This window comes from Lissotriton vulgaris, chromosome 1_1, assembly GCF_964263255.1.
Source record: "Lissotriton vulgaris chromosome 1_1, aLisVul1.2, whole genome shotgun sequence".
Lineage (NCBI taxonomy): Eukaryota > Metazoa > Chordata > Amphibia > Caudata > Salamandridae > Lissotriton > Lissotriton vulgaris.
In genome coordinates this window covers 1610766338-1610782890 of record NC_141685.1, presented here as the reverse complement: position 1 = coordinate 1610782890, position 16553 = coordinate 1610766338, and the positions used below count along the sequence as shown (strand labels likewise).

Sequence of the window (16553 nt, the reverse complement as noted above, 5' to 3'; positions counted from 1 at the left end):
TGTTTCAACGTGTTAGGGAGGGGTCCGCAGCAGTCGAGCCAAAGGACCCTGTGCCGCCCAAGCCTCTAGAAAAACCGGCAAAGACGCCGACGCCTATTCTGTTCACTTTGCCACCAAAGACGGCGCCGAAAGCTTTCACTGCAAAACCGGGGGCCGGAGTGCCCGTGAAAGTGTCTTCGACGCCGAAGCCATCGTTAGTGGTCCCAAGCCCACGGCACCGACCGCTGGAAGAAGAGGAGCGTCAGGAGGTTATCATGGACGCCAACACTGGCAAGCTCTATCTCCTTAAGAGAAAGATCACCCCTGAACCACAATTGGAACATTACCAAATTCCACTCAAGAAGAAGATGGACTCTGCTGGTGCCTCTGCCTCTATGGAGCCCGTATCACCACAGACACAGGAACTTTCGCCCTCTCATTCCCATGTAGAGGAGGGTGACGGCGATGACGAGGATGAGTATAGCTATCCCGTCTACTCAGACCAGGAGGATGTAAATGAACCATGGTCTGCTGGTGGCGATCCTGGGGACCCGCATTCAGGACAAGAGCCTCAGCTTTTTTCAGCCAAGACTTCCCCAACAGAGGACTCTGCAGCTTTCAATGCCCTCATTGAAAGGGCGGCAGCCAATCACGACGTCGATCTCCATGCTGACCCAGTGGACGTCGACTTCCTCTTTGACACTTTTTCAGTCTCTGAAAAAACTGTAAAGACTTTGCCAATGCTAAAAGGGAGGGGTGTTGAAACATGCGGCAGAAGTCTTCAAGGAGCCCACCCGGGCAAGAGTCATCAACCCACGTATCGACAAGAAGTACAAGGCAGCGCCCACTGATCCTACTTATATCAAGGGACAGTTGCCTCTGGATTCCCTGGTTGTCTCCAATGCACACAAACGAGCCAACTCACAAACTACGGGTGATGCTCCTCCCCCAGACAAGGAATCAAAAGTCTTTGAGGCTTCTGGGAAAAGGGTGGCTGCGCAGGCAGCCAACATATGGCGCATATCCAACACGCAGGCGCTACTAGCGCGTTATGATAGGGCACACTATGATACTCTAGAGACCCTTTTACAGCACCTACCCGATCAATATAAGGAAGCAGCAGAAATGTTGATACAGGAGGGGAAGCTTATCACCAATGCTTCAATTAAGTGCGCTCTGGACGTGGCTGACACCGCCTCGCAGCGATTAACACTAGCGTTCTACTTCGTAGACATGCATGGCTAAGGATATCCGGGTTCAAGCCAGACATTCAAACTACCATCTTGAACCAGACGGTCAACCCAGACCACCTCTTTGGCCCCGAGGTGGATACCACTCTCGAGAAGATGAAAAAGGACACCGACACTGCGAAGTCTATGGGTGCCTTGCAGTCCCAGCAGTTTTGGGGTGGTTCCTTTCGTCGCTCCAATAATAGAGGCACCTCAAGGGGTCAACTTTCACAGTCGATGCAATTCTACAAGAGCAACACCCAAACTTTGTATACCAACAAGGGTCGGGGTGGATACCGTGGCAACAACGTCAAAGGCAGAGGACGTGGAAATAACAGCTCCAGGTCCTCCACCGCCAACAAACAGTGACGCCTTGTCACCGCCCCCCGACCACGCAACACCGGTCGGGGGGAGACTCCAGCAGTTCCTGCCCATGTGGAAGTCCATCACCACGGACAGGTGGGTCAGAACTCTTATCCAATACGGTTATTGTCTGGAGCTCACATCCACTCCACCCAACATACCCCCAAAAAACCGTCCTATGTCCGGCGAGCACTTGCACTTGTTGCAGCAAGAAGTCAACGTCATGCTGCAAAAAGGGGCAATAGAGCTCGTGCCCCTGCATGAAAGAGGTGCAGGAGTTTATTCCCTGTACTTTCTGATTCCAAAGAAGGACGGATCCCTCAGGCCCATTCTGGACCTCAGGCCACTCAATTTTTACATCCTCTCGGAGCATTTCCACATGCTCACGCTGCAGCAGGTTCTCCCACTGCTTCAACAAGGGGACTACCTGGCAACTCTGGATCTGAAGGATGCATACTTCCACATTCCACTACATCCTTCACACCGAAAATATCTCCGGTTCACCATTCAAAACCAACACTACCAGTTCAAGGTTTTGCCTTTTGGGGTCACCACGGCGCCCAGGGTTTTCACAAAGTGCCTAGCAACGGTGGCAGCGCATCTCAGACGTCAGAACATTCACGTCTACCCCTATCTGGACGACTGGCTTATTCAAGCCAAGTCGGCCCAGCAGTGTGCCAACCACATGTCCCAAACCATTCATCTTCTGCACGATCTGGGGTTCTCACTGAATTACCCAAAGTCCCATCTCCAGCCCGCTCACATACGGCAGTATCTGGGTGCGACCATAAACACTCTGGCGACTACAGCACAGCCGAATCCAGTGAGGATCAACAGCATTCAATCGCTGATCCAGAAATTCAGACCTCAACACTCGCTTCCAGCAAGAGTGTTCATGCAGTTGATAGGCATGATGGCCTCCTGCATCTCCATTGTCCCGCACGCGAGACTACATATGCGTCCGCTTCAGGAGTGCTTAGCACGTCAGTGGACTCAGGCTCACAACCAGTTGAAAGACCTAGTGTTGGTGAGCGGTCGGGCATACAACTCTCTGCATTGGTGGAATCCACAAAACCTTTGCAAGGGCCGACCGTTTCAAGAGCCTGTGCCACAGATTATCCTGACGACGGACGCTTCTCTCCAGGGATGGGGAGCGCATGTACTCCAATACACTGTGCAGGGACTATGGACGCAACAGCAGAGGAAGATGCACATCAATGTACTGGAACTGATGGCAATCTTCATGGCCTTAAAGGCATTCAAAGTACATCTGTGCAACAAGGTCGTGTTGATCCGGACGGACAACATGACGGCCATGTACTACATTCAGAAGCAGGGGGGCACACACTCTCCGCAGCTGTCTCATCTGGCTCAGAGCATGTGGAAGTGGGCCATTCAGAGGAACATCTTCCTCATGGCAGAGCATCTCCCCGGCAATGACAATCAGATGGCGGACCTGCTCAGCAGGCACAGCCACCAAATGCACGAGTGGGAGATACATCCATCAGTACTCCAACCGTACTTCCAAAGGTGGGGTCATCCAGAGATAGACCTGTTCGCCACAAGGGAGAACGCAAAATGCCAAAGCTTCGCCGCCAGGTTCCCACACCCACAGTCGCAGGGCAATGCGATATGGATGAACTGGTCAGGCAGATTTGCGTACGCTTTTCCCCCAGCACCTCTGATACCGCTAGTGGCACGCAATTTCAGGCAGCACTCGATGACTCTCATCCTGGTTGCTCCAACGTGGGCTCGCCAACCATGGTACACCACGTTTCTAGAACTGTCCGTGGTACCGCATCAAAGGCTACATCTCACACCCAGCCTTGTGACGCAGAGCCATGGCGATATTCAGCACCCAGACCCGCAACAGCTCAACCTGGCGATCTGGCTCCTGAAGTCCTAGAGTTTGGCTACCTCAACCTTCCTCCCAATTGCATGGACATCATTCGGGAGGCTAGGAAGCCCACTACTCGAGCCTGTTATGCGGAGAAATGGAAGCGGTTTGTCATCTATTGCGCAAACCACAACATTGATCCGCTAGATGCTTCTATTCAGAACATCATCTTTTATCTGTTCCATCTATACAAGTGTAATCTGGCATATACTTCCATTCGCATTCACCCGTCTGCGATGGCCGCATACCTCCAAAATAGACAGCACCTTTCACTTTTCAAAGTGCTTGCCATCAAAGCATTTCTGGAAGGCCTCAAAAGAGTCATTCCACCACGGACTCCACCAGCTCCTGAATGGAACCTCAATGTGGTTCTTACAAGACTGATGGGTCCTCCCTTTGAGCCACTTCATTCCTGCGAGATTCAATTCTTAACGTGGAAAGTGGCTTTCCTTGTAGCAATTACATCGCTACGGAGGGTTAGTGAACTGCAAGCCCTCACAATCCAAGAGCCTTTCTTCCAAGTTCATTCGAACAGGGTAGTGCTCCGCACTAACCCTAAATTTCTACCCAAGGTTGTGTCTCAGTTCCACATCAACCAAACCATTGAGTTGCCAGTTTTCTTTCAAAATCCAGAGTCAATGGCGGAGCGGATGCTCCACACCCTTGACGTTAAACGGGCCCTAATGTATTACATTGATAGGACCAAGGATTTTAGGAAAACTATGCAGCTTTTTGTTGCCTTTGCAGCACATCACAAAGGTAACCTTATTTCCAAGGCTGGTATTGCTAGGTGGATTGTGAAATGTATTCAAATCTGCTATGCAAAGGCAAAACGCACTCTTAGCATTCCACCAAGAGCCCACTCCACCAGAAAGTTGGGGGCACCTATGGCTTTCCTTGGAAACATTCCCTTAGAGGACATATGTAGAGCAGCCACATGGTCTACCACACACACATTTACCAAGCATTACTGTGTAGACGTGCACTCCAAACAGCAGGCAGCTGTAGGGCAAGCTGTTCTCAAGACACTTTTCCAAACTGCTGCAGCTGGCACAGGCGGCCGCCGCTAATGGAGGGACTGCTATGTATTCTATGCACAGATATGAATTCAGCAGCCCACATGCCTCGAACTGCAAATGCTACTTACCAGTATGCATCTGTTCTTGGCATGTAGGGCTGCTGACATTCATATCGCCCGCCCTCCTCCCCGGCGCCTGTAGCAGCTGCGGTGTTCACATATAATTTCATGGCATGGTCATCATTCACTAAGTTTCACTCCATCTTGGCCACAATGGCTAAAAACAATCTGAGGATGGAGTCGATGCCCATGCGCACTGTAGTCCAGGGGAGGAGCCACCTATCTCGTGATACTTCGAAGACTCTTCCAGGACAACAATGTGCAATCATCCGGACCCAACACTAGGTGGCGATCTATGCACAGATATGAATGTCAGCAGCCCTACATGCCAAGAACAGATGCATACTGGTAAGTAGCATTTGCATCACAAGCTCCAGGTAGTGCTTCTGGGCTGGCAGGACAGGTATAAGGAAATAAGCTTCCTGCAGTTCCAATGCAGATCAAGACTAGGATAACGGCCTCCGTTCTTCTTCGGCACCAGAAAGTAGTTTGAATAACTACCACATCCTACTTCTTGAGCTGGCACCCTCTCAAAATTGCTTGCCCTTCCTGTTGCAAAGTGGGGAGATGGTTTTCCGTCAGTCGATGGGGTGACAGTGGAAGGTGCAGTGAAGAAGAGAGGAAGGGTGAGGCATATCCTCTGCTAACGATCTTCTGGACCCACCTGTCTGGTGGTTATGCTTGCCAATCCAGAGAGGGTCTTTAAATCTTTCCTCCGTCTGGGGGAACAATCTAATAGACAAAGATGGGATCCACCTCCTCCGCAAATGGTACAAATACCATTCGCAATGTTGAATAGCCTACATGATGTTTTAAGACATTCATCAAAGACTCCTTCACCATCCAGTCCAGGCTCTCATTAGAGGGACTATCCACACTACAACCTCCAACTTTAGTTCTAGTTCCAGTAGTTCTGTTTCCAATAAACATTCCTAAAAAGCAAACACCTGAGAAAACATCATCACCTTAGGGTGATTCCTAACCCCTAAGAATGCCTAGCGACACGTGTATCGACTTCAGATGTTGAGCATCAGGAATCTGCAATCCTGATGCAGAGGATTCTGAAGGCTGTACATCTCCCTGACCCCTATAAGTTAATGTGGGCTCCACCATGTTCCAGGGAGCTCTTTGTATGTTAGTGTGTCTGGGGAAGTTAACATGTAAATAAAAATTCCAACGCAAAATAGGGTTTGATACTTGGGAAAAGCCTTTTTTGTGTTTGCAAATGGGCCGATTCAGCTAATGTAAAATAGCTACATACATGCCACCCACAATGACCACAGCCATAATGGGCTCTTTCATAAAATCAACTTTCAGCCACTTGCTGTAGTAGTCTCCCACCACTATCGCAAATGTACATCTCTATGGTAGAGTGTTGAATAGACCAATGAAATCTATCGCCAATTTCATCGATGGCCCCTTAGTTAGAGGAGAGGGTAGCAATGGCATGGACTCAGTTTGTATTCCCTTGTCACTATTGGCACATATAACACAAGCTTTGACACTTTAACTGATTTCTGTGTCCATCCCTGGCCACCAATAACTGTCCCTAATCTTTTGTTTAGTAATGAATTGTCCCAAATGTCCTCCATGCCCATACAAAATTATTTTTTCCCTTAATCCACTAGAGGAATTTATTTGTTACCTCGCATTAGCATACCATTTTTCTCTACAGAGAACTCATCTGCTACATTGAAATAAGAGTGTATCCTTACCAGCAAAGCTTTTTCCTTAGGCCGTCCCTCTTTGACATACTTCTTTACACTCTGTATTTCTTCATCACCAGACATTTTGACAGTCCACTTGTTAGAAATGGGATCTCTGGCTGGCCAAGGCTTGCGCCAAAGTCAGTCAGAGACCACCACTCTAAGTCAGGGCAAGGGAGTTACACGCCAAGATAACCCCTGCTCACCCCCTTGGTAACGTGACACGAGCAGTAAGGCTAAACTTGGAGGCTATGTGAGTTAAGTATTTGCGCACGCACCCCAGCAACAACACCCAAGGCCTACCAAAAAGGAAACTCCACACAAGGTTATATATAAAAATAGCCTTTGTATTATACCAAAACACATTAGATAAAAACACACACTTTACAATGTGCCAACAGGCACGGGCAGAATGTACAGGGGATATGTACAAGACAGGGCCACCTAGACCACTGTCAGGAATATGCACTTTTAGACTTAGTACTTGGTAGAATTAGCACTTGTAGGAATAGTAATTAGCACATAGCACACTTGTAGCATCAAATAGCAAATGTAGCACACAATATAAAAATAGAGCACACAACCAGTAACTGCTGGTAACAGGTAAGTACCACCTACGCAACCCTAACTACCTTAGGAGAATATTACGCAGGGAACCAGGACCTCACTAGCAAAACCTGTACTAGGAGAAAACCACCACCTAAGTATCACCATACATTTAGGGGTATAGACATAGGAACATTACACATGATGCATCACATACATTCAGCGGTGTAGGAGAAAGCACATGATGCCTAAACACATTCAGAGGTGTAGGAAAAAGCACATGACGCATAAAAACACATTCGGAGGAGCAGCAAAGAACAATTGCACAGAAATCACATAAGGTATAACCTCAAACTGTCTCCAGGCCAACTGACCTCTCTGGGGCTCGGATGCCCTGTGTCCCAAATGTCAGGGGGCCTAAACGGAGCAGCTGCCCACTAAGTGCTGGGCAGCTGTAACTACAATGGGGCCAACATGTGGGAGCTTTAGGGACTCTGGAAACAACAACTGGGGCCTCAGGAGCCTCTCAGGCTCTACATAACATATTTGCCCCAATGACATGTGAGCCTCCGAGGCTCGAAGAAGGAATGGCCCCGGTCCTTGGAGTCCCTCCCTGGGGGACTCTAAGTCACAGACTGGTGCCCGGAATCCTCGTGAGCTTAAGAACACAAATGCCCCCGTGATGCTGGAGTCCCGCTCGGGGGACTCAAAATATGCGAATATGCCCCCTGAGCCTTTTTGGCTCGATTGAAATAATGCCCTCGAGCCTCGCAGGCTCTTAAAACAAATATGGCCCCGTCGTTGGAGTCCCTCCTGGACTCAAGAGAACAAATGCCCCCGGGAGCCTCAGGGCTCCAAATCAACAATGCTGCTTGAGCCCCTCTGGGCTCTTTCACTACAGATGCCCCCGGACGTTGGAGTCCCTCCCTGGGGGACTCTGCATCAAGTGAGGCCCCACGGGCCTCTCAACACTGCAGGCCTCTCACTGGAGGAGAGGGGCGGGCACCGGCAATGTGCCCCAACGCCCCCCTTCCTTTAAGGCACTCACCGGTCTCGCGGCGGCTGGCTGCGGGCACGGAGGCTGCCTCTCTGTGGAGCCTCCCAGGCTCCCTTGTACTTCCTGCCTTCCAAGCAGGCGGCCGGGGCTCTCCCTCGTGAGAGCCTCCCGACACGACGCAACAGGTTCCTTCTTCTCGTGCTGCGGTGGCGGGACTTCCGGCCCTTCTTCCGGGGCCGCGCTGCGAATGGCTGGCCAGTTAGCTGATTCCGGGTCGCCGTGGGCAGAGCGGCAGCCGGGGATCCTGAGGCAGACGAGGAGTAGGCTCCCTATAATTAAATAGTAAATCACGGCAGTGTCCTTGGCGGCGTAACACGAGGGGTAGACTCCCTCTTAGGCTGGCAATAAAGCAGGGTGGGCTCCTGCTAAAATTAAACCACGGCAATGAGCGGGGTGGGCACCCGCGCCGACGATCAAGAGGGGGGATAATTACAGCGATCCCAAGCGCTAGAGACAAAATAAAGTGCTCCCAAGCGCTAGATGCAAGATAAAGCACTCCCAAGCGCGAGAGGCAAGATAAAGCGCTCCCAAGCGCTAGAGGCAAGATAAAGCGCTCCCAAGCACTAGAGGCAAGGGCCAGATCCAGCAAAGTTCTTTAGGCAGGCAGGGGGGGGGGGCAAGGCTGGGCCCAGAGCCAGCTCACAGGGTCCTCCTAGGCAGGGAGGCAATCCCCAGTGGCGGTCCTCCTGGCGCCCAGCAGGAACAGCCCCCCTCAACAACAGGATCCAAGAAGAGAACAACTTGTAAGGGGACACAGCCCCTTTTTATTCAGTGAAAACCTTTGTCTTGGGTGCAGGGTGGGGGAGAAACCAGTCGCAGCTGGTTTTGGAACACTCTTGATTTGCTCAGCCACCCTTCCTATTGATTAGGGAGGCTAGGGTCATCAGTCGCACCACAGGGGGTAGAGCCAGCATTGTCTGGGAAAAGCCCAGCCCTATTCAGGTCCCAGGTGCACCCCTCCTTCACATCAGCATGCTAATCTCTCCACTCACCACCGGGGCAGACCCATCCAGACTCCTGGAGCCAGGCTCACCAGCCAGCTCCAGCCAATCACACGCCAGCACCCTTACTGCACACGCACACCAATGTCTAGAAGTGACACTTCCACACTAGACACAATCATGCCGCATGCATCATTGCGCAGCATTCAATCTCACAAGTCCGCACATACCAAACGCGAGCCTGCACACCCCACGCATCAGGAACTACCAGGGACACATGCATTCCCCATGCATTACTATGGGAGGGCAGGCCTATCTCACCACACGCACTCAGAGTGCGCACGCACTTTCCACTGGGACACAGTGAAAGTGCGCAGAAACCAAGAATCACCATCCCCAGGTCACATACAAAAAGCAAAAAGTTCAGGGGTGAACCTGCCAGAAGGGCCAAGTCCAACAGCACTCATCCTTAGTAAGTGCGTTATCATGGAAGACATCAATCGGTACTATCAGGCACTCTTCATCCTCCTTTTCCCAGTCACGGATTGCTCCTCACCACTACCTGAGGAACTTAACGAATAATCAGCTCTGGTGTGATTTCCACCTAGAATGTACTCAATGTGGAAATTATACTGCAGGAGTTTTAAACTCAGTCTGGCCAATCTAAGGATCCTATCTATGATCATAGTGTCTCAAAATATGTTCACTAAAGTCTTGTGATCAGTCTTAAGCATAAATCCCCTCCACCATATAAAATATTTAAACCGTTCCACCGCCCAGCAACAGGTCAACAGTTCTTTTTCTATGACAGAGAATATTTTCTCATTTTCATTCAATGACCTGGATGTGTAACCCACAGTCACATGATCGCCACCTTCTCTTTTCTAATGTAAATAAAAATGTAAATGTGTGTATACCTGTAAAGCACACTATCACCTAGAAGGTATCTTGGTGCTGTATACCGCTGTGGAACCCTTCCTGGCTTTCCCTGTGAGATGCCCCTTACTGGGCACCTCCATGGTGAGGCCAGGCATCCTAGCGCTTTCGGGGCCGTTGTGGAGATTAAGCAAGCTATTGCCCAGAGTTGCAGAGTGGGACCCATGATTAGAGTAGGCACCTAGGCGAGAATTATCAAGTCCGTGGACATTGAGCCCAAGACCCTAAGCAAGGGACAACCAATTCATCATTACATGCATCCACAATAATAATGCACTCCCTTGTGGGATCAAATGCTGCCAATACCATCAGGCACTATGTCATCTAATAGAGCCTCAAATTAATCTTGGCACTCCAAACAAACACTTCCTTCTTTTTGAGAAGCTCTTACAAATATCCAGTTTTTGCCGAAAAGTTTTTATGAACTTATCATAAAATGTGCTAACTCCTAAAAGGATGCAACCTGCTCTTTGCCTTTAGGACTTTGAGCTTTCTTTGTAGCTTCCACCAGACCTGGTCTAGGTCCCACCCCTTTTTCAGAAATGACATGACCTAAGTGAGCTATACTGTTTTTTGCAGACTCAAATGATTTCAACCTTTTCAGAACAATAGGCATGAGTCTATTATGACTCTGAAGGTCATCTCCTGCAACCAGGATGTCATCCTGGAATGTTCCAACTCCTTTGATTCCCTGTAATACATTTTCGGACACGTTGGAAAACAGAAGGGGCAAATGCCAATCCAAAACGCATCCTTCTGAATTGAAATGAGCCAACCGGTGAGAAAACCTGTCAAATGTTTGGATGACTCATCTAATTAGACTTGATGGTAAGCAGACATCAAGTCCATTTGGCTAAACACTTTGGCGAGTGCTAACGTATTGATAATGTCGTCTATGCAAGGGAGGGGGTGAGAATCTACCCATATCACTTTATTTAGGCTCCTCAGGTCAACACAAACCCTCAGTTGACCATTCTTCTTCTTCCTCGCAATAACTAAAGAAGATAAAATAGTGATGAGTGAATGGGTTTGATAACCCCATTTTCACACATTTTCTGGAGTATCTCAGCTCGATACTCCCAAACACCAAAGGGCACATTTCTTAGCTTGTGCTTAATAGGGCAGACTCCACATTGTACTTTGATTTTGTGTTTGCTTCCTCTGATCCTTTTCAGCTTGTCCAGCCTTATAAATTCCTGTCTAATTGTTGTTTGAATCTTGGTCAATGAGAACTTGCTCGATGGGTCCACCATCAGAGCCAAAGACACTTGAACCTTTCTCCCTGGCCTTAAAGTCACGCCAAATAAGCCCTGATATGTTCAAGCCTTTCTTGGATACATGCCCCTTACCAAATATCTCTCTTGCTTTAAATTTTATGTGATGCCCAAAATATCCCATGAGTTCAATCTATCTCCCATCATATGTTACTGGGTTTTTGTCTAGCAGAAGCTGTTTCTTATCACCACCTCACGTTTGATTCCATAATTCATCAGTGATCATTGACATCCTTGCTTCCGAGTCAGTCAAAAGGTTCAACACCTTCCTGTCAACTGATATTTTCGTACAGGTCTACACAGTTGGCCTCACCACACTGAATAACCAGTCCTACATCATTTTCCCGGCTTAATTCATCCTCTGAACTTTCACTGGTCACTCCACCCGGCACCAAATTCAACTTATCCTTTGGAGATAGACACACTTTGGCAAAGTGTCTTACCTTCCCACATGCTCTATACTTCACATTTTTGGCAGGACAAGAACAACCATTTGACTTGTGACTTGGATACCCGCACCTAAAACTAATGTTCTTTTGAGTAAAGAATCCTTCCCAAACCTCTTTCTTTTCAACAAACGTCTTAAGGTGTTCCTTTTGTTTCGAGCTCCCATTCTTCTTGACTATAGCAACCCCATTCTGTTCTTTCCGTGTCAATTCTTTGCACGACTTGTGAGATTCTATGATTTTTGCTATGTTTGTAGTTTTTATAAGTGTAGGATTCAGTAACTTTTCTTGGACTTTTTGTCCCAACAGCACACAACTATCTGATCTCAGATAAGCTGAGAAGTTAAATTTTCAAACTCACTCTGCCTCAAGCATGCGCAGTGCTGCCACATAGCAATCAATTAGCTTGTCTTGATGTTGCTCCCTAGTAAAAAAAACAACAAAAAAACTGTGCGCGCAATCAAGTTAGGTTGTAGGTCGAATTACTTTTTTAGTCTTCTTGTAGCCATTTGATATTTGTCAATATCTTGTTCTTCCTCAACTAATTCATATGGGGGCAAGTGTTCATATATAGATTTTCCCCTAAAACCTATGTTATAGTCTAACAAAAATCTTTTCCTCTCTGGACAATATCTGTTGCCCCAATAGCACCAAGGTACTTCGTAAATGCCCTGTACCAATTTCTTTTTGGAAAGGGTGGGTCACCCGGTATCTGGAGAAAGGAGGCGGGCGTGAACACTCTGCATGTTGGTATAATATTAGAAGAAACTGCAGCAAACTATATGAATAAAGCTCACTTAAAATACAAACATTAAACAGACTTCACGTTTTTTCTTTGACTGATCTGTCACTGTGCAGCTACAATTCAATTCGCAACCAGGCAATCATATATCATCCCCTTCAGCACGGATGCATAACTAGACCAAAGAGGCTTTTCGTGTATGCACATCTTGTCACTGTGTGTGTGTCACTGCATAACATGCAACTTCATCTGTACCGCAGAATGCTGAGTTCACAGTTTTTCCCCAACACTTTCGTCAATGTGTGTGTGTGTGTGTGTGTGTGTGTGTGTGTGTGTGTTAGTCTGTAACACATGGTGTACAATGTAAAACGCTGTGCTTACAGACACTGTCTCTGTTGCCACACTGACCTGTCTGTGACTGGGAACAGCAGACCTTTCCAAATCACTGTTTCTATATTGATGTCTGATGCTTCTGTACTGACCAAAACTGTTAATAAACCCTATTAGGAGAAACCGCAATTGTGACATGCAGTTAGTGTGTGCGTATCAGAGCTGCTTCGCTGACATGTACTGCTCCTGTCAGCAACCGTACTTGTGACCAGGCCCCTCTGACTTGTACCACTCCTGTCAGTGACCGCACTTGTGACATGCAGCTGGTTGTACGGGCAAGTTCCAAAGAATAATGGCCGCTGACGTAGTTCTCACTTGTGAGACACAGCTAAAGTGTGTGTGTATCACAGCTGGTTGTACGCCGCAGTCTCACTAAGGCAAAAAGGCTGCCAATGTAGTTTAGACACAAACAAAGTGTTATATGTGACATCAGACGTTGCTCAGAGCCCGCAGACTCGGAGGTATTCCAGAAGTGGCCGCGCTGAGAAGAATTGAGCATGTGCTGCCTTGACCGTGTGCACGTACGCAAGCATAGTCTTGTGCTGGACTCCACAAGAATAGTCTTGCGCTGAACTCTACAACTACGGTAAACAGGGGCACTAGATCAATTTTGCACTACAGTACATAGGCTTGCACGCCCTGGCACGCCCTGGCAGTTAATGGGCTCTCGCTCCGGGCTTTAAATATACGGTCTGTCAGCTTATGCTTTAATTTTATATCACTCGTCACGCCTTACACAATACTGCATACATTTGCAGCTACTGGCCTGAGAAGTCCTCTGCTCCAATTCAGCTCCAAATCAGCTGTTCAATAGATGTGCATCAAAAAGTTCAAACCCGCTATCTCCCGACACAGTCAGTGCTCAGCACACGCGTGGATTCCTGACTGGCCAACTTGTTGCCAAATTGTAGTAGTGTAATCATCCAAAAAACCAGACTCAGTTGATTGTAGAAGTGTAGGTTTATTGACCAATAGCCTCAAGTCTCAATTGCCAGTGGAAGAATCCCTTCTCGTTAGTCCTTCACGTTGCATTCTAGATTCCTAAGCAATGGAACCAAGACGTGGAATGCAGTATGAAGAACACATCGCCATAGCTTCCTCACTTATCCACCATCCTTACCGTTCTCTGGAATGGACTCATACAGTCCATTAATAAGATCCCAATTGAGAGATCTGCACACTGGCATGTTCTGATTTTCAATTGGCTCTGCATCCGAATGTGATGTTAGTTCACTGAGGTGGGCAGATATAGGGGTCTAACGTCACATACAGGGCTAGTTGATCCAATACAGAGCTGCTTGACACTACCTACTCCTGACAAGCAGTGGAATTGCTTCGAAAGATTCTGGATCCATTCTGGAACTTGAGCAAATTCACAAAGTGAGGAATCTTTTTGTCGATAGTCACTACTAGAAAGTGTTGATGAGGTAATTGTTAAATCTGTTCATGTGTGGAGGTAGTTTGGTTATTCTTTTATCTTTGCAGAGTCAAAACATCATAGGTCTGAGGAACAAACTTAATATTCTTCTCTTACTTTTGACTTTCAGAATGTGTTCTACCGTATAATTTCCTTCCTGTGGTTAAGGAAGTCTGGTTAGACACCAAACGAACTTTCATAAAAATGGTTTCAGGTCAAGACCATATTATTGAACATGTGTATAATTCACATGTATAGCTTTTGAAGTTGCATTTTTAAATAACATTTTATCTACATTGTTACACTATACTCATCACTTTTGTTGGGCATGCCTAGACAAATCCCTATTACTGCGAAGTTAGATTCAGTTTTACAACATGTAGAGAGTAACCAATATTCTCCCTGCACTTGTTCTGTGAAGGTATAGGTTAAAAAGCCTGATGACAGTGTGGCAACTTATGCTTTCATATTTCCAGCTGCTCCTTTGTAATGGGCGATTCAATCAGAATAGTTCTGTGAAAGAATATTAATATATCTTGGCCTTTGTGTGGAATAAATGTGTAAAAGTGCATAACAGGGATTTGGTTAGTGACTGCGAGAAGTGTGCTTTCCTGAGTATCAGTTCTGCAGTAAGAGACTGAATGTTTAATACAAATAATCAGGCCTTTAACACAGTGAGATTAAAAAGAATACTCTGCAAGTTAGCTACTGTATACTAAGTATTCTTTTTCCTTCAGGCACCTTCTTCATTGAGTGATTCTGTAGTCCATGTTTCAGAAGAACAAGGTACTACCTTAGGAGACCATCAGAAGGAACATATTGAAAAAACAGTGAGTGGACTTTGCATTTTCTTCTGCATGAAAGTGTGGAATACTTATACTCAGGACTGCAATTACTGGATGAGTTTCATGTGAATGGTACTAAGTGTACGTCTCGTTTTCAGGTCCCTCTTACGTGGACAGTTCATGTCTCTGAAGAGCAGAAGGAATGTTTAGAAGATCATCATAAGGAGTTCAGTGAAGAAGTGGTGAGATGAAGTTGGTCTTAAGGATCACAATGACTGTCTGTTGAAAGGAAACTACCCATCTTGCAATTACCAGTCAGAGTGTGTAGCATCCGAGCTTTTTGGATTCTTTAGTACCCGTTGGTAGTCTTGATCTCAGTGATAAGTCTATATTCACTGGTTTTTAATTGGTAGCTCAGAAGTTCAGCTGCACACCATTAGGATTATTTTATTTTGGTGTGTGTGTTTCTGATGTGTTATTATCTGTTCTTGTAGACAGCTGATCAGCCACAGTTGCTGTTACAAGAGAATTAAGGTAATTTGGTGTAATCATCTATGTTTAGTTAGGTTAAAGAGGAGGGTATCTTTTAGTTGTGGACTACAACTGCATTGTAGTAAAACACATACAGTAACGTATAAAAGTGAGAGATAGGTTAAATAGAAAAGATTGCAGTTTGAGTTGTAGTAGCATGTCTGGTTTATTTAAAGTATTTTTCTACATTAATTAAATGTCAGCTGCTTGAGGTTGAAAACGAAGGACAAAGACTTGGAAACTAAGAAGCCTGTTTCCGAAGGCTTCTTAACTTTCTAGCTGAGCTAAGGCTGTAAACCTGTTTAATGGTCTTCTGTTGTGTCAAAGTTCAACTTGGTCTCTGGTTTTATAAAATTTCCTACAGTTGGCTAGGTCCCTTCTTACTTAAGTTCGTTTCCCTCATTTGGGCTTCACTCTATAGAATTTTAAAGCTCATGTCTTAAGATGGTTAAGACAAATGTAATTTTGATATTTTGAAAATGATGCTTTAAGAAAGATGTCATATTCCTGCCTAAGCCAAAAGGGGCCTTTTTACTAGTGTCTTTGCCACCTGATTGCTGATGGCTCTATTGTGGTGAGATCTGCATTGCTCCCAAGCAGTGGACGAAGGGCTTGGGTGTGGAGAAGTGTCTTTCTTCCTTTAGCAAAATTGCAGAGGAGGCTGTGCCCAGCCCATTTCTGAGCTTCGACCGATAAATACCTTTTCACTGGAAGATGTAGCTCACAACCAGGCCTGCCTCCCTTTTGTCTTGCTAATCATTGTGGCTCCAAACCCAGTGGAAGATGTGAGCTGCCTCAGAACAAGTTTGGAGTGTCCACAAGGGAGGTTTTTCGCATTATAATAGCCACACCTCTGAGTGTGCACGGGAGCTCTGACTAGTGGAAGAAAGGTTCTGCCAACATACAGCTGACCCGCCACCTCTAGGACAACAACATTCTATACCCATCCCAGTCCGGATTCAGACGAAACCACAGCACCGAGACAGCCCTCATCGCCGCCACAGATGACATCAGGCGCCAACTAGACAACGGCGATACTTCTGCCCTCATTCTCCTGGACCTGTCAGCCGCCTTCGACACGGTCTGCCATAGCACACTAAGAACACGCTTCAAAGAAGCCGGAGTCCAGAAGAAGGACCTGGACTGGACCACGTCCTTCCTCTCCGGCAGAACCCA

General features: G+C 47.0%; 1 protein-coding gene across 6 annotated transcripts in view; it reads left to right on the top strand.

Moving 5' to 3' along the window:
- Positions 1 to 16553, top strand: part of LOC147750884 (uncharacterized) — a 1319653-nt gene that overhangs the window by 902071 nt on the left and 401029 nt on the right. For all 6 annotated transcript variants that reach the window (XM_086918405.1, XM_086918419.1, XM_086918411.1 and 3 more), the window contains 2 exons: positions 14799 to 14891; positions 15005 to 15088. In XM_086918405.1, the coding sequence (XP_086774531.1) occupies positions 14799 to 14891; positions 15005 to 15088 (177 nt within the window). The remainder of the gene's footprint in view (positions 1 to 14798; positions 14892 to 15004; positions 15089 to 16553) is intronic.